At 36.3% G+C, this 23,535-nt stretch overlaps 1 protein-coding gene and 1 long non-coding RNA gene across 2 annotated transcripts; one reads left to right on the top strand and one right to left on the bottom strand.

Moving 5' to 3' along the window:
* Window positions 1-353: 353 nt before the first annotated feature.
* LOC123865447 lies at window positions 354-23,353 on the bottom strand. The gene is made up of 15 exons (XM_045906483.1): window positions 23,343-23,353; window positions 20,744-20,848; window positions 19,107-19,269; window positions 18,132-18,275; window positions 16,564-16,962; window positions 15,644-15,944; window positions 14,988-15,224; window positions 14,296-14,440; window positions 11,166-11,218; window positions 9,265-9,354; window positions 8,285-8,376; window positions 4,636-4,731; window positions 2,704-2,877; window positions 1,578-2,335; window positions 354-1,292 (listed from the first exon to the last, which is right to left on the bottom strand). Exons 3-14 carry the CDS (start codon window positions 19,203-19,205, stop codon window positions 2,066-2,068), a joined length of 2,100 nt encoding a protein of 699 aa, XP_045762439.1. The 5' UTR covers window positions 19,206-19,269; window positions 20,744-20,848; window positions 23,343-23,353; the 3' UTR covers window positions 354-1,292; window positions 1,578-2,065.
* Window positions 1,524-1,971, top strand: LOC123865494. The gene is made up of 3 exons (XR_006795978.1): window positions 1,524-1,560; window positions 1,631-1,640; window positions 1,852-1,971. It is a non-coding gene; the product is annotated as an uncharacterized LOC123865494 (long non-coding RNA).
* Window positions 23,354-23,535: the final 182 nt, after the last annotated feature.

Below are 23,535 nucleotides of genomic sequence, written 5' to 3'. Positions count from 1 at the left end.
CTAAATTGTCATTATAACAATGTAATGTCAAAAAAGAGGAATTTAAATTAAAAAGGTTTCATATGCATTTAAACCTCTACCAGCGGAGCGCGGCGGAGCGCAGCGCAGAGCATGCCCGCAAAGTTTTCTCATCGCGTGACACATTACGCGAATTTCTACCAGAGAATGCGCGAGCACGCGCGGATGCGCGAGTATCCGCACGGATGCACAATTGATTTTAGATATTATTTCAACGAGGACAATGTCGATAATTGACTGTGAAAAATGCTCTGCGCTGCGCTCCGCCATATGTGCGCCGGCCCTATAAGTCATGGAAAAATGTATTCAACCTCACAATTAAATAAAACAAAAACAATTTTCAAACTTTTTTCAAAGATTTATTTCAAAACAATATAAACGTAAAAAACATTTTTATTTTTATAAGTAGGTACTTCTGTTAGAAGTGTTAAGAATCCCTAATTTAAATTAACCCGACAAATCTAAACTCTAAATTTGTTTTGTTTTTTTCGCCGGTTTTTTTTTCGCCGGTTTTTTTTCAAAAATACCGAAAATTTTTGTAACCGCGACAAACTAGAAGAATTTTGTAAGTGCGTTCGATCTTAGACTGAAAAAATAGTGATGTTTTCTTTTTGAAACAAACGAAATTTAAATAGTGAAACAAATCACAATCTATAACTTTAAATGAAAACAAAAAAAAAAGTACTTGACCTTATGAAAATATTTATAAATTACCTCAGATAATGTAACAAATAAAAAACAATTGGCACATGAATTTTTGGCTTTTACTATTTAGTAATTTATACCTAGACCTATGTAGTAGGTATAAGTATATATTACTATTTAATCATATTCAGGTACAAAATCGAGGTAAAAAAGAGATCTTTATTCTTATTCAAATAACTTACGTACTAATTATAATATAAAAATCAAAAGTAACAAAAAGAAATAACATGATTCTTAATTGATGAAAAAGGAACACAAAAATCAACACTTTTAGAAACGCTTATATATATAAATTAAATATGTAAATATTTTTTTATAAAGGATTTGTTTCCCCTCAAACCACCATATTTAAATACTTAAATATAGTCGAAATCACCATAAACTGAGAAAATATTCCCTCTCGGAGGCGTGGGTTAAATCTAAACAACTAACAAGTTAGTTATAAGTGCTCCTTCACATAATTTTCTTTTAAGTAGGCATACTTATGAGTTATAGTTATATAAATGTAACAAATGAGTATTTACTCATATAAATACTTATAAAAATATGACTTATATTTTCAGGAATACCTATAATGTAGTGAGAACTTTGTTTATTTAGTTGAACTAAATAGTTAATTTTTTGTAGAATATTATACAAATATTACAAATGAGTATTTACTGATATAAATACTTATAAAAAATGAGTAATATCTAGGAATACCTATAATATAATAGGAACTTTATTAAAGGTATTTAATATTTAGTTAGTTGAACTAAATAGTAAATTTTTTGTAGACTTAAATATTAAAACACAATAAATGAGTATTTACTGATATAAATATTTATAAAAATATGAGTAATATCTAAGAATACCTATAATATAATAGAAACTTTACTAAAGGTATTTATTTAGTTGAACTAAATAGTTAATTTTTTGTAGACTTACATATAAAAACACAATAAATGAGTATTTACTGATATAAATATTTATAAAAATTAAAGTAATTTCTAAGAATACCTATAGTATAACAGAAACTTTACTAAAGGTATTTATTTAGTTGAAATAAATAGTTAATTTTTTGTAGATTTAAATATACAAATATAATAAATGAGTATTCACTGGTATAAATATTTATAAAAATATTAGTAGAAATACCTTTAATATAATAGGAAATTTATTAAAGGTATTGATTTAGTTGAACTAAATAGTAATTTTTTCGTAGATTTGGCAGTAAATCTAGGCTCTCGTTCATTTTTTAACAATCAGGTATTCCCGTAGAGTAAACAAAGCAAACATAGTTAACATAGCAAATAAACATATAAGCATAAGTAACAAAAAGTGTGTAAAAATAATTTTTATGTTAGTTTAAGGAACTTTTGGTATTTTTTTTATTAGAAATCTCGACGAATACTGTAACGTGTATGTCGTCGTATGAGACGGGAGTTTTTTTCGGTTTTAAGTCGAGTAGATTGAGTTTTATTTTGAGGCCGTTCGCGCCATCATCGCTCGGCGAGCCGGGAGGGAAGTTGGGCACGTCGCCGGTCCACGAGAACGGCTCTCCAGTGCGTTTGTTGAATAAGGTCATCGTAACAATATTTTCGTTTGGCACCAATAGGTCCAGCGATAGTAACTAAAAAGATATTGAAAGTATATATTAAATGATGTTTACTTATATTGCTATCTAGCTTATGCCCGTGACTTCACCCGCACAAATTTTAAACCCCAGTTTCGCCCCCATCAAATATTCAAACCCCAAGGAGGTCCCAAGGATAGCTAGAAAAGTCATGGCTACGTAACATAAGGGACTGGACTGGGATTAAAACAGTCAGAAAACTATTCCGCCTAGCCATGGACAAGGAGAAGTTTAAACAACTCTCTAGGCAAGGAAGAGGCACACGAAGAAGAAGAAGGCCATGCCTCGAGGCCCCTACCGCCGCCGTCTTGACCTAGGTCAAACGGAGAAGACTCCGCTGTTTCTTATGTGAGGGACGTACTTACCGCAAACGTGGCCACGAAGAAGCCAGGACGCTCGTACTTGACGCTGAGCAGGTAGAGTGTTTGATCGTACTCTATCACTCTGTGGAGCCAGACGCCACACTGTATTATACTCTTGAGGGTATAGGTAATGTTCCATTCGCTCTTGTCCATCTTGTATATCGAGCACGCGTGATCCTGGAGACAAAATAAATGTACTGAACTGGAAGAGATCACTATAGTTATAAGGTCTCCATTTGTTTTTTTTAAAGTCTATTTTCTATATATATTTAGTATTTTATTCTTTGTCATAGTATTAAAAGGCAGGCAATGAAGAGGTTTAAATTAAATTACGTTAAAATACATTGCTATACCCTATCCGCAGAGTTAAGAATACATTAGAATATTAATATAAATAATTGTCGTTAAGGATGTTGCAATTTAAACAGTAACAGGTAAAATGTTGTAATTAAAAAAAAACCCCTATCCCCTAGGAAGTTAGTATAGTACTCTCTCTGTTACTTAATCCATACTAATATTATAAATGCGAAAGTGTGTCTGTCTGTCTGTCTTTCTGTCTGTCTGTCTGTCTGTCTGTCTGTCTGCTACGTTTTCACGGGCCAACCACTGAACCGATCTTAATGAAATTTGGTACAGACTTGGGATACATCCCGGGAAAGGACATAGGCTACTTTTTATTCTGGAAAATTGAAAAGTTCCTACGGGATTTAAAAAAAACCGAACTCCACGCGGGTGAAGCCGCGGGCATCCTCTAGTCCCATATAAGTGATAGAGGTAATAGGTAAAATTTATAACACCCCCGACAAGTGAAGGTTGCAGTAACTAGAAAAGAGCTGATAACTTTCAAACGGCTGAACCGATTTTCTTCGATTATAGCTAAGAACACTCTCGATCAAGCCACCTTTCAAACAAAATTAACTAAATTAAAATCGGTTCATTAGAGCTACGATGCCACAGACATACACACGTCAAACTTATAACACCCCTCTTTTGGGTCAGGGGTTAAAAATCTCAGTGAGCGCTAACCATTTTGAGAAACCAAACAATCACAAAAGAAACTATGTTTTCTAATTTAATTTCGAATGATTTTTAAAAACATTTTCGAATTGAATTCCGAATGTTTTTTGAAAACATTTTCGAATTAATTCCAATGTTTTTTGAAAACATGTTTATGAATGGTTGGTGTGTCAAAATGGTTAACACCCGCTGAGATTTTTGGCCCTGTCATTCGTATGGGATTGTGTCACAGAGAAAGCGCAATACTAATCTCTTTCCGCGGATAGGGTTATACATTATGATGTTTGCGATTTCTCGCCTGAATTTACATTTAACAAGTGTAAATTAAAAATTTATAACACCCCCGACGATCCAAAGTAGGTATTTGAGTTTTCCAAAACATCATTTTCAAATAAATAATTATGTATTTAGGCAACGTCCATCTTGACAGCTTGACATTTGTCAATTGACATAATATTAAGAACCTAACGGTTATCTAACCTTCTTTTCTACAAGAAAACTAGAAAAGAGCTGATAACTCTTAAACGGCTGAACCAATTTTTTTTGGATTATAGCTAAGAACACTCTCGATCAAGCCACCTTTCAAACAAAAAAAACTAAATTAAAATCGGTTCATTCGTTTAGGCGCTACGATGCCACAGACAGATACACAGATACACAGACACACAGATACACAGATACACACGTCAAACTTATAACACCCCTCTTTTTGGGTCGGGGGTTAAAAATACATTAAATTCAATAATTTAATGGGGCCGCTTTTGTACCATCTAGTAGTTTCTTCTAATTTTTTCTGTATATATAATATATATGTTTGTGTGTGCAATAGTTTTCCAAATAAATTGAGATTCTCAGCCTGGAGCTGAACGCTTTTATTTTCATGCAATCAACCAGAGAGAAATAAAATAAAACACTTACCTTTCGAATATGGCAATCTAGCATAAGTATGGGTCCGGCCCAACCGCAAAACACGCATTCGACTGGTTCGGACATACCAATACTCTCCATGTAGTCCTATGGATGGAGAAATACTGCATTTTAACTATAATACATAGTAAGGATGACCAACCAACACTGAGCTATGCTACGCTATGCTATTGTTTATCGCTTTTCTTAGATTATAATGAAGGTACAAATAATCCAACAAGTTTGTTACCTCTGACTTACTTTGTAACTGACCACAAGCTTTTTTGGGTTCCGTACTTCAAATTCAAATTGAAATTATTTTTATTCAATTAAAATTTTACAAGTGCTTTTGAATCGTCAAAATAATCTACCACTGGTTCGGAATGCTGTTCCTACCGAGAAGAACCAACAAGAAACTCGGCGGTTGCTCTTTTCAAATGTACAATTTACAATAATATGCCATACTGTATACAAGCAATTGCAGCGCCGTGTATTGCTGGAGCGAGTCAAATCCAAGCTTTTTTGTCATTTACTTACATAATCTTCGATTGTATAATAAGCTTTTTTCAGGAGCATACTTTTAGATTTTTTAAACTTGTGTAAAGGCAAGTCTAAAATTGATTGTGGAATTTTATTATAAAATATTACACTCATTCCCACAAACGATTTTCCAACTTTCCTGAGGCGGAGCGTAGGATATGCGAGCCTATTACGGTTTCTAGTTTGCCGGTCGTGGAAATCACCGATTTTTTTGTAACTATGAATGTTTTGTCGTACAAAAATTATATTAGCGTAAATATATTGAGAAGCTACTGTAAGAATACCTATTTCCTTAAATTTCTCTCGTGGGGAATCGCGCGGTTTTAAATTATAGATTGCGCGTATTGCCTTTTTTTGTAATACGAAAATTTTTCCAATATCTGCCGCTTTACCCCATAGTAAGATTCCGTAAGACATAATACTGTGAAAATAGGCAAAATATACATTTTTTGCAGTTTTCACATCAGTTATCTGTCGAATCTTTCTAACAGCGTAAGCAGCAGAGCTGAGTTTACCAGCAAGTGTTGATATATGGGCGTTCCATTGAAGCTTTGCATCTAAAGTTATCCCCAGGAACACGGTAGTTTCTTCTACTTTCAACATATCATTATTTACTATTAAATTAAAATCATTTGCCGTCTTAGTATTGGGCAATGCGAATTCGACACACTTAGTTTTCTTTGCATTTAAAAGCAAATTATTAACAGTAAACCAATGAGTAACCTGCGATATGGTTCTATTTACATCGTCAAAATTATTATAATTTCTATCGACTTTAAAAATCAAAGACGTATCATCAGCAAATAGTACAATATCGCAAGTATTTTGGACGAAATATGGTAAATCGTTTATATATACCAAAAACATGAAGGGACCTAAGATAGAGCCTTGTGGAACACCCATTAGTGAGGCTGATCCGGATGACTTCACATCATTTACACGTACAGTTTGTATACGATCACTGAGGTAGGACGCAATGAGACTAAGCGCAGAGTCTTTGATTCCATGTGGATGGTTCAATTTAGCCAAGAGAGTCTCATGCGCAACGCAATCGAATGCTTTAGACAAATCACAGAAAATTCCAATAGCATTCTGTGAGTTCTCCCATGCTTCGAAAATATGCTTTAAAAGCATTGCGCCCGCATCGATTGTTGATCGACCTTTAGTAAAACCATACTGCTCCGAATGAAGTAATTTATTCAGATTAAAGTGCTGGATCAGTTGGTTGAGCATAATTTTTTCAAATATCTTGCTAAAAGTCGGTAAAATTGAGATTGGCCTGTAATTATTTGGATCAGTTTTACTACCCGATTTAAAAATGAATTTGCATGCAGTGTTTACTTTTAAATGATTTAACATAGTTGAGCATGATAGAAAAACCAATGTATTTATTATAGTTATTAAGTTTATGTTAAATCGCTAGTAAACCTTTAAATAAAAATAAAAAATAAAATAAAATAAGATCTGGAAAGGATCCTGAATCTACGGACTCATTAAAGATTAGAGCAAGATATGGAGCAACAATATCAATAATATTGCTGATTACTTTTACTGAAATTCCCCATAGGTCTCCTGTTTTTTTGTACTGTAGTGATTTGAATACTTTAACAATATCATATGGGGTAACGTGTTCAAATTTAAATAATACACTGCACTCAGAAACATTGCTCCTTAGAAGAGTGTAGGCTTCCGCTGGCGACGAGTTAAGGGAACTGGTAGTGGTAACTGGAATGTTTCGAAAAAAGTCCTCAAATACGTTTGCTATTTCTAAGTCGGAGTCAGTAATATGGTTGTTAATTTTAAGTTCCAATTTATTATTTTCCACTTTACGTTTCCCAGTTTCATCTGTGATGATATCCCAAGCTGCTTTGATTTTATTATCAGAATTAATAATTTTCTGTTTTATGTAAATTGACTTAGCTTGTATGCAAACATTTCTAAATGATTTTGAATAATTTCTTACATACTGAACAAATGTTGGAGTATAATTATATTGCTTTTCTGCATACAAGTCAAACAGCTTGTTCCTACTTTTATAAATGCCAGCAGTAGCCCACTCACTAAATTTAAGATTTTTAAACAATCTTTTTTCTATGACTTTAAAAATACAATTAAATTGGGAGTTTATACAGCTAAAAAAAGCTTTATAGAGTTCATCCGGACCACCCTGTGTAAGGTCAATTGTAGGTAAAGTAGATAAAATATTGAGTTTGAATTGCCTTACTTTTTTGGTGGTGACTGGCCTATACTTTATAACTTTTGTTATATTTTGTTGAGAGCTGGGAACAGATATCATTTGTCCACAGTGGTCGGATCTAAGAGTGGTGATAATGGATTTTTTAACAATTTTACAATCACCAAAAATGTTATCAATACAAGTAGCTGAAGTTGCAGTTACACGTGTGGGCTCAACAAAAATGTTTTCTAAATTAAAACTTTTAAATAAGTTAAGTAATCTGTCTGTAAAGGAGGTGTGAAGTAAAATATCAATATTAAAGTCTCCACAAATCAATATTTTTTTTGATGACCTACATATCCGCCTCAGTGCCTCCTCCATGACGTCCTCAAACAGAGAAAAGTCACCCGAAGGAGGTCGGTATGCGCAAACTATAATATATCGCTCCAGCTCAACACAGGACAGCTCAATAGTGCGTTCAACCAAAAGGAAAAACGGAACCCTTATAGGATTACTTTGCTGTCTGTCTGTCTGTCCGTGTGTCGCGTCGGCCAAGAAAACCTATAGGGCATTTCCCTACAATCATGAAATTTGGCAGGTAGCATAGTCTTATAGCACAAGTAAAGGAATAAATCTGGAAACCGTGAATGTGTGGTTACATCACAAAAAAAAAAATTAAAATGTGTTCATGAACAAATAATAATTAATACCTATTTTAAATTTTCAAAGTAAGATAACTATACCAAGTGGAGTATCATATGAAAGAGCTTCACCTGTACATTCTAAAACAGATTTTTATTTATGTTTATGCATTAGTTTTTGATTTATCGTGCAAAATGTGTGAAAAATAGCAGAGTACAGAACCCTCGGTGCGCGAGTCTGACTCGCCGGCCGGTATTTTTAAGGGCTGGATCCGCGCCTGTGAAAACTAGTGTAACAACTTACTGAGTCGTTGCAGATGATCTCAAGCGCATGCTCAAACTTCTCGGAGAGGGTGTACGTCGCATTCGGCATGTCACTTGATGAAGAGCTCCAATCTGATTGGATGAGATCAATGACTAAAAAAAAAGCCGCGAGAGCTGTGAGATGGCAATCGGGGTATGAGGCGGGGGGACGCCCTTCTTTCGACTTCCCTCCAAGATTGCAATTTCAACCTGTCGCGTACTATAGATAACGGCTACATACCAAGATTAATTTGATGATTTTGATTTTTCGATATTTTAATGGCCTTTTTGGCGCAGCGATGAGCGCTGTGGCCTTATTACTTGGAGGTCTCGGTTTCGATTCCCCGCAGGGGAAATTTGGAATTCTAAAATTTCTAAATTTTCTCTGATCTGGTCTGGTGGGAGACTTCGGCCGTGGCTAGTCACCGCCCTACCGGCAAAGGCGTACCGCCAAGCGATTTAGCGTTCCGATACGATGCCGTTTAGAAACCAAAGGGGTTTGTGTTTGATAAAAAATTACATACCCCTTCCAGGTTAGCCCGCTTCCATCTTAGACAACATCATCACTTACCATCAGATGAGATTGCAGTCAAGGTCTAACTTGTATCTGAATTAAAAAAAAAATTGATCACATAGAGAAACCCCAAGCATATCACTCTTCGTACAAGACCCTGTATAGTGCAAACATTTTGAGAACGCACATTTGCCTTATGTGATAAATGACATGTCAAAAGTACGATCTCTCTCTCTCTTTTAATCGTACTTTAGGGCAATATGTGTGCGAGTGCGTTCTCAAAATGTATACATTTTACCATTAGTTCCCAAAGTGGTCCAGTCGGACCCCCAAGGGTCCAAGGGAAACTCGATGGGTGAAAAAAAAAAAAGGGGGTTGAAAAAAAAAACCTCTGCATTATACAATCAAAGCAAGCATCTTTGGTACCATTTTGATTGCGTCCTTTAATGCAGTGACTATACACGTACCTGTCATTTTAGGATCGCATAGCTGCGAGAACTCTTGAATGAACATGTTCAAATCAGGATTGTCATTATTGTTATCATCCACCAGCGGCGCTGAAAACAAAAATTTATTTGCACTCAGAATCAGTACCAATAATGCTCGAAGTGTTTGAGACAAAGAAAATATGCTAACCTCTACCCTCGGAAAGAAGTAGAGAATAGCGCTCTCTCTATTACGTAGTCCCATACAAATGACAGAGACAAGAATCTCAGTGGGCGTTAACCATTTTGCCAACCAGCCAATCAAAAGACAAATTATGTTTTCAAATTAAATTTCGAATGTTTTTGAAACCATTTTTGAATTGAATTTCGAATGTTTTTGAAAACATGATTGTGATTGGTCGGTGACTCAAAATGGTTAAGCGCCCACTTAGATTTTTGCTTTGTCATTTGTATGGGATTACGTAACAGAGAGAGTGGCGCAGCCCAAAAGGAGGGTTCTGTGTTTGACTTATATGTATGCATGCCCGTTTCTATATCCGCTCGTAACTACACGCACACACACGCACGCAAGCACGCACGTACGCACGCACTCACTCACACACGCACTAACGCACACACGCACGCACGCACACACACACACACACACACATGTTTTTGGTAAAGTCATTTGGTTATGGGTACATTGGTATACACAAAAATGAGTTTTAAAATACTTGCAAGTAACTCAAGTTTAGTTCTTATAGCAAGGGGAAATCAAAAACCGGGAACATGCTAAAGAGAAGATACCACATCAGAATACAGATAAAAGACAAGATATAATTTCTCTAAACTAAATTTGGAGTATCTGCATCTTTTTCTTTTTAATATTGCTAAAAAAGGACAAAAATGTATTTTATATTAAGACTAAATTTTAGTGCCACTTTACAAATTTAAATACTACGCTCATGACTGGCACCAAAAGTCACGGGTTTGACAGTATTTTTGTCTGTCCCTTTCTTATTACATTGGTGAGAAAAAGATGAGAATATTCTAAAATTTAGTTGCCATTAGAATCAGTACTATTGCACAAGTATCTTGCATACAAGGTATAAGACGTATGACTAAAGTTGCATGTAGCTTGAGCACCTGAGTAGTGGAAACGTAAACTTGCAACCTGTGTGGCTTTGAACTTGTAAGCAAAATCTAATAGCTGTAATTTGCGTCCAAGTTTTAAGCAGAAACTAGATGATGGCCGCGACTTCGTCCGCATGGACTTAGGTTGTTAAGAATCCCGTGGGAACTCTTTGATTTTCCGGGATAAAATGTAGCCTATGTCCTTTCCCGGGATGCAAGCTATCTCTGTGCCTATAAATCGGTTAAACTGTTGGGTTGGAAAAAGCTAGCAGACAGACAGACAGACACACTTTCGCATTTATATTATTAAGTATGGATGATAGAATAGTATGGAATTGCTGTTCAAGCTCTGGCACAAACACTTGTAAGTAAAACCTTGCACGTCACCTCCGACAAGTAAGAACTTGCACGCAAATGTGACGTCACACTTGTATACAAGAACTTGCACAATGTAATCGCGGCTTAGCACCCGTATTTACAATGTAGTAATGACTAGCAAAAGCCATTCACTCGGCGAAAATATAAATTCTCTATACTCCCCATCTCGTGGAAACTTTTTTAATAGCCGATAAACGAGCAGGCGGGTCACCTGATGTTAAGTGGTTACCGTAGCCCTTGAAAATTAGCAGCACCAAAAGCTAAAGCATTGCCGTCCTTTCAGGAATTTGTTGATCCACCCCTTGAATGTTGTGATCTTAAATTTCAGCTTTCCGACGCTCAATCCAAATCCTTGGGACCTTCCAAGGGTTCGTATTGATTGTAAATACGGGTGTAAGCACAGTTATAACTAATGAGTGGTTGTGACTTACAAGTAACATTCAAAGCACCTCCAGCGGGCCCCGCCGGGTCTGGGAGCGTGGTGCTGCGAGCCACACATGCAAGCAAAGGGCGCGCAAGCGGACCACACGGCAACGTGCACGTGAACGTTAATGCCAAGCCAACGTGGTCGTGATCGTAAATAACCAACAAAGTGCAAAGAAAAATGTCCAAAAAATACCCAGCGTCAATTAATACACAGTACCCGACAGAAAAGATTGTTACAACATCGAGCTTAGAAACAGATAGCTTCCGTTTCGTAGAGCGTTGTCTCTCTCGTTGAGACTGACAAGTCAGTGGCAACAAAGAGACAGAGACGGAAAATACGAAGCCGAAGCTACTGTTAATCTCTTTCTAAGGCCGCAACACCTGTAAGTTTTACTCACGTAAGTAGCTTATGTAATTCATTGACAGCAAATTTACTAATGTAAAGTACTTAATATGATTGTTTACATTTCGTAAAAATGTCGTAAGTTAATCATGTAAGCTACTTACGAGAGTAAAACTTACAGGTGTAATCGCTTAAAAAGATATATAAACAGTAGCTAAAGCTCGATGTTGTAATCTTTCTTGCCGGGTACTGTATTCTATGTACATTCGGAAAGGGGTAACCTAAACCATGGAGTTACTGTCGTTGTTATAAACTTTTACAATGAGACCAACTTTTACTAAGTCGAGGTTATAATTATATAATGGAGAGATAAATCGACTTTTGGCTTAGTTTTAGATAAAGAACAACAAATAATAGAATAATAGCTTAGTATGAGCTGCACACAGAATCAGGTACATTTTTGAGTCTTGACATAGGATGAGCGTCACTGGATAAATCGAATTTGAATTTATTCATGAAAAATCTTTGGTACAAAGTGTATGGGCCGGAAGATTAGTTCCACAAATTAAAATTTGGTCCAATAAATCCATTTCAGGTTAGATCCCCTTTTCGACTGACTTTCAATGAATGTGGAGTTTAAAGAGAAGTTCACAAATACATACGCTGGGTTTTTTTTAAAATGAATTCTGTGAAGTAGGCATTATGCATTAAATAAAGTGTGTGCAATTTCAGGCTTCTTGTTATTAGCACAAAATAAAAAGAAAATTTAAACTTATATACAAATGAAGCAAATAAAAACGTGGACCATTTTATAATAAGTAACAAGCCTAAAATCTCCCACTAGAATAACAAGATAGTATTAATTCAGAAGAAATAAGGTCCAAATATGTTCCAAATATGGTTGAAGACCACCAGTATGGAAGAAGATGGATGGGACGGTGCCTATGTCAAAAATAAATTATTTCTTGGTAATTACTTATTAGTAATCGGAGGGCCTTCCAGAACTCGTAAATTTAAAATTATCGATTTAACTATAAAGTACGACAAAAAGAAAACGAAGTTATGACGTCATCCATACTAATATTATAAATGCGAAAGTGTGTCTGTCTGTCTGCTACGTTTTCACGGCCCAACCGCTGAACCGATTTTAATGAAATTTGGTACAGACTTGGGATACATCCCGGGGAAGGACATAGGCTACTTTTTATCCCGGAAAATCAAAGAGTTCCTACGGGATTAAAAAAAAATCGAAATCCACGCGGGTGAAGCCGCGGGCATCTCCAGTATCTATATATATCATACAATTCCCATACTAAGCGAGCGTTTTGATGTTTGACAAAAAGTTGCTGATTTGACTAGTAGGCACCATCCTTGTCAGAGCAGAAAGTCTCGGACGAAACTCCACTAGAATATTATGTTATGTTAGATATCTGTGCGAACAAAACGCTGAAGAGAATTTTGGCCCACGGAATCCCGCATGTCCCTGGTCTAAGCTTATCCGAGAATCGAACTCGGGTCATAATGTTAGTGATGCGCCATGAAGCCAGAAATAATGTTTCATTTAAAAGGTGGTTTAAAGCAAAGCTTGGATTTAGAACAAGCCTTCGATAAAGTTAATATAGATAAAAACCCCGTTAAATTTTTCCAAAATATTCATGATAACTTAATTTACTTTGAAAATGTATTGGCCAAAAAGTAAGAAATGATTTTAGATCATATTAATAATATTACGTCATTAATAATACGGCATGGCGTCCCTCAAGGTAATTTATAGGCCCCATTATATTCCTTTTTTAAATCAATCGTCAAATGGAAGTGATTTGTTAAATAGTGTTAAAAGTACAGTTGACATAAATAATAGACTTTTAAGTCAATTCACATATCACCGTAACGTGCCAAGGACCTGATTAATCAAAAATGAAATTTGATAATTTTATAGGACTCCACAACAAATCACAGTATATACAAATACAAGTAATTTTGCTGATGACTGATTACAAATTTCCTCAAATGTAAGATAGAAAATGAAGGAATCGGAAGGAGAATCAAGGGTACTGACACAACACAAACCATCTAATTAACGTTGATAGAACATCGAAACATTATAAAGACAGATTAAAATGCATATATAATGCAACGCTGAGAGCTTTTACAAGGGAGTTAATATAGAGTGGCGGGAAATGCTTGGATGTGACAGGTTGAGGACCGGGTGTGGTGGCGCTCATCAGATAAGGCCTATATCCAACAGTGAACGTTCACAGGCTGATAATGACAAATCACGGTCCGGCTACGTCCCTGTCACGGTACGGTTCTGCGTAAATAGCTAAGGCTCCGCGCAAACGGGCCACCGACCACAGCCACCGGTGGCTGGCGACAAGTAGTTTAGACTTTAGATGACTTTTAACAAGTTTTGTATGGAATAGCCGCACACGTGTAGCGAGGGGCGCCCACGAAACGCCACCGGGTGGCGGTCACTCGCTACTCAGGTTGAAATCTACAGAGCGCACTTTGACTTTGCTTAGATTTAAGTTTCAGTTAAAACGAGACAGATTTATGCCAGCGGTATAACGCTGTCTCGTATTAACTGTCCTAAGTCAGAGCAAAGTCAAAAGTGCGCTCTATAGACCTCCTAGACTAGAGAGTTAGTGTCCGCGATATAGCACCGGTGGCGGCCACTCGCTACAGAAGAAGAGGGTTACAAATAGCGGGACCACCTTCGGTGGCTGTTGTCGATGGCCCGTTTGCGCGGACCTTAAGATTCACTAAAACACTTTAAAAAGGTAGGAACTTACGCAGTAGGAACAGTTTGTACAGTGAAAACAAGGCTGGTGTTGTCAACATTGCTTTGCCGAGGTGGCGTTTTTGTTTGCATATTGAACAGAGGTTCCAGCGGCGTGTCGATGGTGCTGCGGTCCACGTTTGTTGGATAACTTGGTACTGAAACAGAAGATAAGAAAATAATCTATGTACAAAGACGTCTGACTGACAGACTGATCATCATTTATCTGTCATTTGTGTTTTGTGGTGCAATAAAGTATATACATACATACCGATCTATCAACACACAACCTAAACCACTGGGGTCAGAAACATGAAATTTTGACAGTAGTTTCCTGTTATTTAAATTAATATTGACTTTATAACGTAATAACCCACCAAGTAAAGCTTTTTGGAATCTCAACGCCTCGGGGTTAAAGGGATGGAAGTTTGTATAAAAGTCAATCAAAAGTACATCAATTTTTTATATCTATGAAAATTGGTATTTAAGCTTTCGTTTAGAATAAAAATACGTATTTTTCATTCTAAACGAAAGATAGTATATATATATTTATTATTTCACGATTTTTGAAACTTTTACTCCCAAGAGGGAAAGTTTGTATGAAAGTCTGTCATTTTTTAAGTTATTTCCAAAAAATAAGAATATGGCGGATTGTTCACTGTGCCAAAAGTTTTCAAACCCTATTTCAATAAAGTATTAATTTACCATTATAAATAGCCTCTGAACCGACTTGTACATATATGGGCTGTGTAGGATCTCTCATATAGCTGAACTGTGGGAAAACATCACATATTTTGGGCAACGGTACATTCCTCTGATCTTTCGACTGCTTTTCTCGTGTCTTTTCATAATCTACTAGTTGGATATCAGATGCAGAGGAGTTTTCTTTGTGATTATTATTACCAATCATTTTTGTGCCTGTACATTTTATGGGACTGATACCTGAAATTCAATCAAATCTAAAACAAGATAGTTCTGAAAACCACAAGTTTTATTGTAACATCCATACTTCCAATGCGAAATCTATTATAAATGCGAAAGTAGCTGTGTGTCTGTCTGTTTGCTAGCTTTTCACGGCCCAACAGTTTAACCGATTTTGATATTTGTTACAGCTTACATCCCAGGGACAGACATAGGCTACTTTTTATCCCAGAAAAACAAGAGTCCCCATGGGATTCTTAAATGCCCATCCGTTTAACCAATTTATATGAAATTTGGCATAGACTAGCGGTAGCTTGCATCCCAGAAATTGACAAAGGCTTATTTTTATCCCGGGTAATTAAGAATTCCCAGGGATTTTCAAAACCTAAATCCACAAGATGCAGTTGCAGGCAAAAGCTATTATTAAATACATATTTTACCTGTAGCATCAGGATATTTAATGATATTGAAACAATTATTATTATCTGAATTTATCAAATCCTCGGATATGTTCACATCCGTTTTATCCTGTGAAGTTATTTCTGGACTTTTTGTGTTGTAGTTATTTTTCTTTGGAGATATAGCGTTACGTTTTTGTATCACTGCATTGATTTGTGTGTAACTACCGTCACTTCTACGTATGCTGACATTTTTGGTACTCAGGATTCTGGGTACTATTTCTTCGGACTGGCCGGGATACATTATTTGACGATTCGCTGGCACAATAGCTTGTGCGGTTTCCTAATCAAGTGTAAATAAGAAGATTAAATCATTCCTGCCATGTGGAAAGTAACTTACGTTTTAGTAGTAGACATGTTTTCGCTTCCTGCTCCAACATCTGACTTTGTAAAGCTAGTTAGACCCAAATTGAAAATTGGCATTTTTGGCAACCAGTGACGATTTTAACGACCTTCCTGGCGCAATGATAAGTGCTGTGGTCTTATTAGTAGGAAGTGGGAAGGGGTATGGATTTAATAACTGCCATACCACTTCTAGGTTAGCCTGCTTCCATCTTAGACTACATCATCACTTACCACCAGGTGAGATTGTATACAAGAGCTAACTTTTATCTCAGATGTTTTCCTTCAAAAAACATAGCCCCAAGTTAGAAGTGTGTGCCCTGTATCGAAAAAGTAGGTAGGTTATGAATCACCACCCATATTATAAATGCGAAAGTATGTTAGTTTGTTGGTTTGTCCTTCAATCACGCCACAACGGACCAACAGATTGACCTGATTTTTTTACATGGATATAGTTGAAGACCTATAGAGTAACATAGGCTACTTTTTACCCTGGAAAACCAAAGAGTTCCCACAGGATTTTTGAAAATCTAATTGATATGATATAAATAAATACTTACCCCACCATTCGAAATTAAAAAGTTTGGTTTGAGTAAGTCATCAGCCTTACGTTTCCTCACGTAACATTTGGTGGTTTGCTCAATAACTTTTAGTTTAGTGTTTGTACTGGAGCAGCACTGAGTTTTCAACTCTTGTATATCACTGGTCAGCTCATAGTTTGGTCTCTCAGACTGCAAAGAATAGCTGCGTAACACTCTGTCGGTAGCTGCTACATTTGAATTTCGGTTGTGTGGGTTTACGGTGTCCAATAAATTCCTCTTGGGGTTAATAGGGGTTATTGCCAATATGTCCGGGCTATCATGCCTGTAAGAGCTAAGGCGTTTGGGTGTTTCTGAGATTGGTGGAGAGTAAGATACCTCATTTCTTGCTGCGAGTGTCTTTTGAGCTTGGCCTTGAGCCTGAGGGAGAGTAAAATATACTTTATTGTACACTCTAAAACCGTTAAAAAGAATATAATGGGGATGAGTACATCAGGCGGCCATATAGATAAAATAGCGATCTTTTCCATGCCTAGAGCAGAGGATTCTTTAAAAGGAATCAGAAGGGGAGTACTAAAATAAGGGAAATAAATAAGTAATGTAAATGCACGATGGACCGACGATATAAAGCGGCTGGCGGGAAGTGGCTGGATGAGGAAGGCTGAGGAACGGGTGTGGTGGCGCTCTATAGGGAATGCCTATGTCCAACAGTGGACATCCACAGACTGATGATGATGTAAATGCACATGGGTAATATTTTAATAAATATTTATATTAAGTTATTTAATTAATAGTGTAGGTTTTTATCATTGAATCTTGTATTAATATATTAAAGTGTATTTATATTATAAAGATATTAGGACATACTATTATAAACAGCATTATAAAAATTAAGGGGCATGGGACAGGTCTGCCCACGAAATACAAATTTAATTTTGTTTTTCGCAATTTGTATACTAATACGGACAAAGTAGGCTCATGGTATTCTAATTCCGCAAATGGCAGTATCATCTTCACAGGACTACATAAAAATCTTTACTTGAAAGTGTTCAATTTAAGAAATTAGTCAAAATAATGAGTTTGACGCAAGTTACTCACAAAATCAATACTATAACTGATTTCTTAAACTGGACCCTTTCAAGTAAAGATTTTTATATAAACATGTGAAGATTATACTGCCACTGGCGCAATTAGAATGCCATAAGCCTACTTTGTTGTATTAGTTTACAAGTTGCAAAAACCAAATTGAATTTGAATTTCGCGGGCAGACCCATCTCATGCCCCTTAATTTTTATAATGCTGTTTATAATAGTATGTCCTAATATCTTTATAATATAAATACACTTTAAGGTGTAAAGAGACTAAGGTTGAAATCTATAGAGGGCACTTTGACTTTGCTTAGATTTAAATCTCATTTAAAACGAGACATTTATGCCAGCGGTATAAACCTGTATCATTTGAACAGATCTGTCTTTAAAAGGACTAAACATTTAAGAGCAAACACTATTACGTTGATTTCAATTGAAAATCAAAAAACTAAATCTTTTAACAAAATAAATTAAAAAAAAAAATTGGAAATAGATTTTTACCTTTGTTTTCTTTGGTTTGCCTCTTGATCTCTTTTTGCCTTTTGATTGATTGAGTCGCTCCTGGCGAACTCTATCTATGATATTCTGTACCTCTGCTTCCGATTTGTACTTCTTGGCTATGATGAGTTCTATCAAGTACACTTTCTGTAATATACAGTCATAATTTACATTAGTATGCCAAGGTGTTACGAATAAATAGATGTTAGGACTTACAAAACTTAATTTTAAACACAAGCAAAAATCCTACTTTCTTAACAAATTGTAACAATCCCCATTAAAAAAAAAAAATTAGTAAAGCAATCTCCTGACATTACTTAGTGCCTCTATAGATAATAATGTATATTATTTATGGAAGCACTTTACCCTAATGATGACCGAATGACACCAAATGACACACATCAATAGTACCTATACCTTACATTACCTTAGCGGTGGTGGCTTAAGACTTTCCAAACATTCAATATTTGATAATTAAAAAAAAAATAAACAAAAACTACCATCCATATTTACAATGAGATCTCACCTGGTGTGAATGCACAGTGTTAGTTCCACCAATCAGATTACTATGTCACATCAATTTGCAAAACTCTGATTAGTGGAAGTTAATAACAAACATTTTCTAATTGAATTTGGAATGTTTTTTTAAAACATGTTTCTGATTGGTTGGTGACTCAAAATGGTTAATGTCCACTGAGTTTTTGCCTCTATCATTTGTATGGGACGTATGAGATTATGTAATAGAGAGAGCGCTATACTAACTTCTCTCCGTCAATAGGGTATAGTAGGTATTTCCTAATGACTTTTTCTACTTAGGTTGTACATCAAGCCTTTGCATCAGTGAGACAGGCGGTTGCCTTGCTTGTCACCCTGTTAGGCCACCACTGCTCACATTTTTAACTGCACATGAAATGAGCAGTCGGTGAGCAGTTGAGATGCAGTAAAACTGCATAAAGTTTTGCAGTAGCAAAGTTTTACCTTGAAGTTTGAAGGCAGACTTAATGTTTTTGCAATCTGCTGCAGGTTGCGGTATGTGAACCCTTCTAGATTTTTGATGTAGACTTCTTTGCTTTCCATTATAATAAATGGCTCCACCAATCACTACCATGCGTTTACTATTTTGATACAGCAGTATTATACCCTGGAAAGAGTTTTATTTGCATTTTACATATGTTATTTCAAGTTACTGCATCACATATTTACATAGATATAAAATTGTAAAATGATTAACATTGTAAATAGTCCACTATAGAAAATGTGATTTACTATTTTGATAATTTGGTAATATTCACTGGGAAGAGGTTAGTTATTTGCACTGTACTTTATGTAGTATCTGTAATTTCAATACTACCGCTGTATCAAAATAGTGCTTCCATAGTAGAGCCAGAAGAAGGGAATATTCATACTGCCTGGCCCAAGCGATAATATGCCTTGATTTTAAAATGGACCACGGGCCATCTGGCATTATCAATATAATCTGGTCAAAGTAATAAATTTATCAATTTAGGCAATGCTCTTGGTCATTATTCATAATGATCAGTCCATATTAATACTGCATGGTTATTCAAGTTACCCATAACATAATTATTTGGCAATTGTCTTATTTGGTTACATTTAGGTTCAAATAGGTGAATAATTTAAGTACTTATCTATTAAATTCGGCTTAGTTAGAACAGTTACCACAACAGGTATATTATGTGAAAGCAATACAAAAATAGCCTCAAAAATAGGTACTATTACTGAGTAATTAAAAAAAACTGTGCAATTTTAACTAAGTAGGTACCTATGGTCTCAGGACCTCCACCCCTCCGGCTTAAATCAAATTGACGAAACGTGATAGTGGTTACCTCCTTGCGTCACGCATTCTATAGCAACCCCCAACCCCTAAAGCATGTGCTACACGGTTTCAAACGGCGGTTTGAAACAGAAAAAACAGATTTGCGCTTTGCCGGCTACATGTTTAAAACATGTTTGAAACCATCAGTTTTTATAGAACGTTACGTGAATAGGACGTCTCTACGCTCGCACCATATGTTCACTACAACGACGTCATGGCGCCTTACCTATCTAAAGAACAAAGAGTTGGGGTGTATCTTGCTCTTTTGTATGCAATTGAAGAAAAAAAAGTCTTCTTAGTAGTTTTCTGTGTCGAGTCTTTGTACGACTCGCATGTTAAGTCCCAAAGGCAGGGCAAGTCTCTATAAAGCTCGAGAAATTCTGTAACTACTTCTCTTAACTTAAGTAACTACTTCGGCTAGACGGTTTCAAACAAGTTTCAAACCAACGCTTCGTACAGCGTGCAGCGGTTTCAAACGCAAGCCTTGCTGCCAAGGGTGTTTAAAGGTCAAACGAAATTTTGCATCAAACAACTATCTACACTGTTTCAAACCGCCGTTTGAAACCGTGTAGCACATGCTTAAACGACTACAAACTTCTCTATTGAGTATAAAATTTCTAAGCACGTGTAAAGAACTTTCATAGAAAAATTATTGAGAAAATGTATCATGATCAATGGATCCCAATACCCACATGTATTGAAAAATGTAATATTAGTTACTTATAGCCTTAAGGTATTCGTAAGTTTATGGCTTAACTATTATTAAAAACATACGTACCAGTATCCCTATAAATCCAGTCTGAGAATTTTGTTTCGAGCTGTCAGCTGGTTCTTAATTAACTGAAAATTCAAACAAAGCAATGTAACTGGTAAAAATACTAATCTCATAGAAACCACAGACTGCAGACAGGCTATGTCAAAGAGTATGTAATCACTACGTTATACTCTACGTCTATGTACTCTGTGTCTGTGACAGCAATTAGCACGGAGACCCGGCCCAGTGTTCTAACTCTCAAATTTTTTTCCCCCCAAAGCTTGAAATGAAAAACCCCTAAAATCATGACAATTACATGAAAAACCCACTAAAAAGAAATATTAAAACAAATATAAATAATAAATTAATTTAGTTAATATTCAGTTGATAATAACCAATAACTACTGTACGGTTTTTTAGGTTCTTTTTCTTGGGTTGTACTGTATTCATTTTAATATTGATCAATAAGCAGGGAACGCAACGGGCGCGGTGCGTTTTAATTTTACTAATCAATAATTTTTTTGGAGCAAACTGAAAACCAGCGCTGAGCATTGCCATCAATGCTCGGCCATGCTGAGTTTGCGGCCTATTGCTAATTGTTAGTTTTTATTTTTATAAATTTAATGTAATTATAATAAATGTTTATGTCACTACTCACTAGCAATAAGAAAGCAATAAAGCCTATTTATTATTATTATTATATATTCTCTCATTTATTTATTTATCACATTTTATCCTATTTTTAAACAATAAAATAACGAAAACAACAGAAAAAATAACAGAAACAACAAAAAACTAAAGTAACGGAAAAAAAAATCATTGAATAAAAATATGATAAAATATATCCCACTAGCAGCGGGGTGGGTTGGACCCAAGCCGCTAGTGGTCCAGAGTGAGGAACCTCCTCACAATGCGTGCCGTCTCAAGAACCACTGCCTTCTGTATCCTACCCTTGATCCAACAGTTAAGCGACAGTTTCTTAAGATGTTGGTCAAAACTATTCGCAATAAGACCGTGGACTGATACAACTATCGGTACAATAATCGCTGAGTCAACGCTCCACATGGCGGTAATCTCGTGAGCCAGGTCCAAGTATTTCGATACTTTTTCCTTTTCTGCTTTCACTAGATTATCATCATGTGGAATAGTGACATCAACAATCATTGCTCGACGCGCTGATCGGTCAACTAGCACTATATCAGGTCTATTGGCTACAATATACCTGTCAGTGATAACCGACCGATCCCAGTAAAGCAGGGCACTGCTATTTTCAAGAACTGACATTGGGTCGTACCTATAGTACGGCATCTCAGTATCTACAAGGCCATACTGAAGAGCAAGTTGTTGATGGATTATCTTGGCTACTTGATTATGTCTGTGCAAGTATTCGCCGTTAGCAAGATAAGAACAACCGGAAACAATATGTCTGAGGGATTCCCCAGGAAAATGGCACGCACGACAAATGTCAAGCGTTCCATCTTTCATTATATGTTTCCGGTAATTATTAGTCTTAATAACTTCGTCCATAATTGCACAGATAAAACCTTCGGTTTCCCCAAAGAGGTCCCCAAACTGTAGCCAGGATACAGAGGCTATGGAATCTACATCCGGCCTAGTTAAGGCCTTGTAGAATCTTCCATGCAACTCCTTACTCCTCCATACAGCTATGCGATCCGAAGTGCTAAGCACTATGGGCTTACGCCAGTTATTTTTGCCTAAGGAAAGCGGAGTAAGACCTTTATCAACTGCAACTACATCCCTATGTATTCCCACATTTACTTTGAGAAAATAATCTCTGAGATTGCATACCTCACGATTATGAAGGTTCTTGGCATTTAAAAAACCACGCCCTCCACACTTGCGTGGGATATACAATCTCATAACAGATGAACGTGGATGATGCATACGATATGTAGTCAACAATTTTCGGATCTTTCGATCCAAGGCATCCAGTTCGGTTTGAGTCCATTTTAGAATGCCAAAAGTGTATATAAGTAAAGGCATAACCCAGCCATTAAAGGCACGTACTTTGTTGCCACCAGATAAAAGACTATTGAGAACTTTTTTTAGGCGGCCAAAGAAACGTTCCTCCACTGCCTGTTTCATAGTCCTCACTTCAATACCAAGTGCTTCTGACATTCCAAGATATTTATATGTTTCACCTTCACAGAGAGATCTAAGAATCAAAGTTTCTGAAAGAACTAAATTCTCAGAGTTCACAACCCTACCTCGCTCTATATTGATAATCGCACACTTGTCAACACCAAATTCCATCCCTATGTTATTGCTAAAGTTCTGAGTAATCTTTAGCAATTTCACAAGGTCTGTTCGTTTAGATGCATACAGTTTGAGATCATCCATATAAAGTAAGTGAGATATGACCTCACCCCCCTTGCGAAGACGATAGCCTAACCCTGAATCCTTCAGTAGTGTACTGAGAGGATTCAGTGCCAAGCAAAACCATAAAGGGCTCAAACTGTCCCCCTGGAAAATTCCCCGCTTAATCCTTATCGGTTCAGCTGATTCAAAAAACTCATCACCACCTGGTTGACGAAGGACTGTCATTCACTGACTCATACATGGGTCAAGGAAAGAACATAGAGTTGCATCGACCTTATACAACCTCATGATCTCCATGAGCCACGTGTGAGGCACTGAATCATAGGCCTTCTTGTAGTCAATCCAAGCAGCCATTAGATTTTTTCTATTTCGCCGAACCTGTTGGCAAATAGCAGTGTCAATGAGGAGTAGTTCCTTTGTACCGCGTGCCCTAGCCTTACATCCATTCTGAACCTGGGCCAAAATATTATTTGCAT

Source organism: Maniola jurtina, chromosome 5 (genome assembly GCF_905333055.1).
Source record: "Maniola jurtina chromosome 5, ilManJurt1.1, whole genome shotgun sequence".
Taxonomy (NCBI): Eukaryota; Metazoa; Arthropoda; class Insecta; order Lepidoptera; family Nymphalidae; genus Maniola; species Maniola jurtina.
This window is presented reverse-complemented; position numbering and strand designations above follow the sequence as displayed.

Coding starts and splice junctions, on each gene's coding strand:
- LOC123865447 (XM_045906483.1), bottom strand. CDS start 19,205: ATGGAAAGCAAAGAAGTCTACATCAAAAATCTAGAAGGGTTCACATAC. Junction 15,225..15,643: donor TAAATATCCTGATGCTACAG/GTAAAATATGTA, acceptor ATTGAATTTCAG/GTATCAGTCCCATAAAATGT. Junction 4,732..8,284: donor AGATCATCTGCAACGACTCA/GTAAGTTGTTAC, acceptor CTCCATCCATAG/GACTACATGGAGAGTATTGG.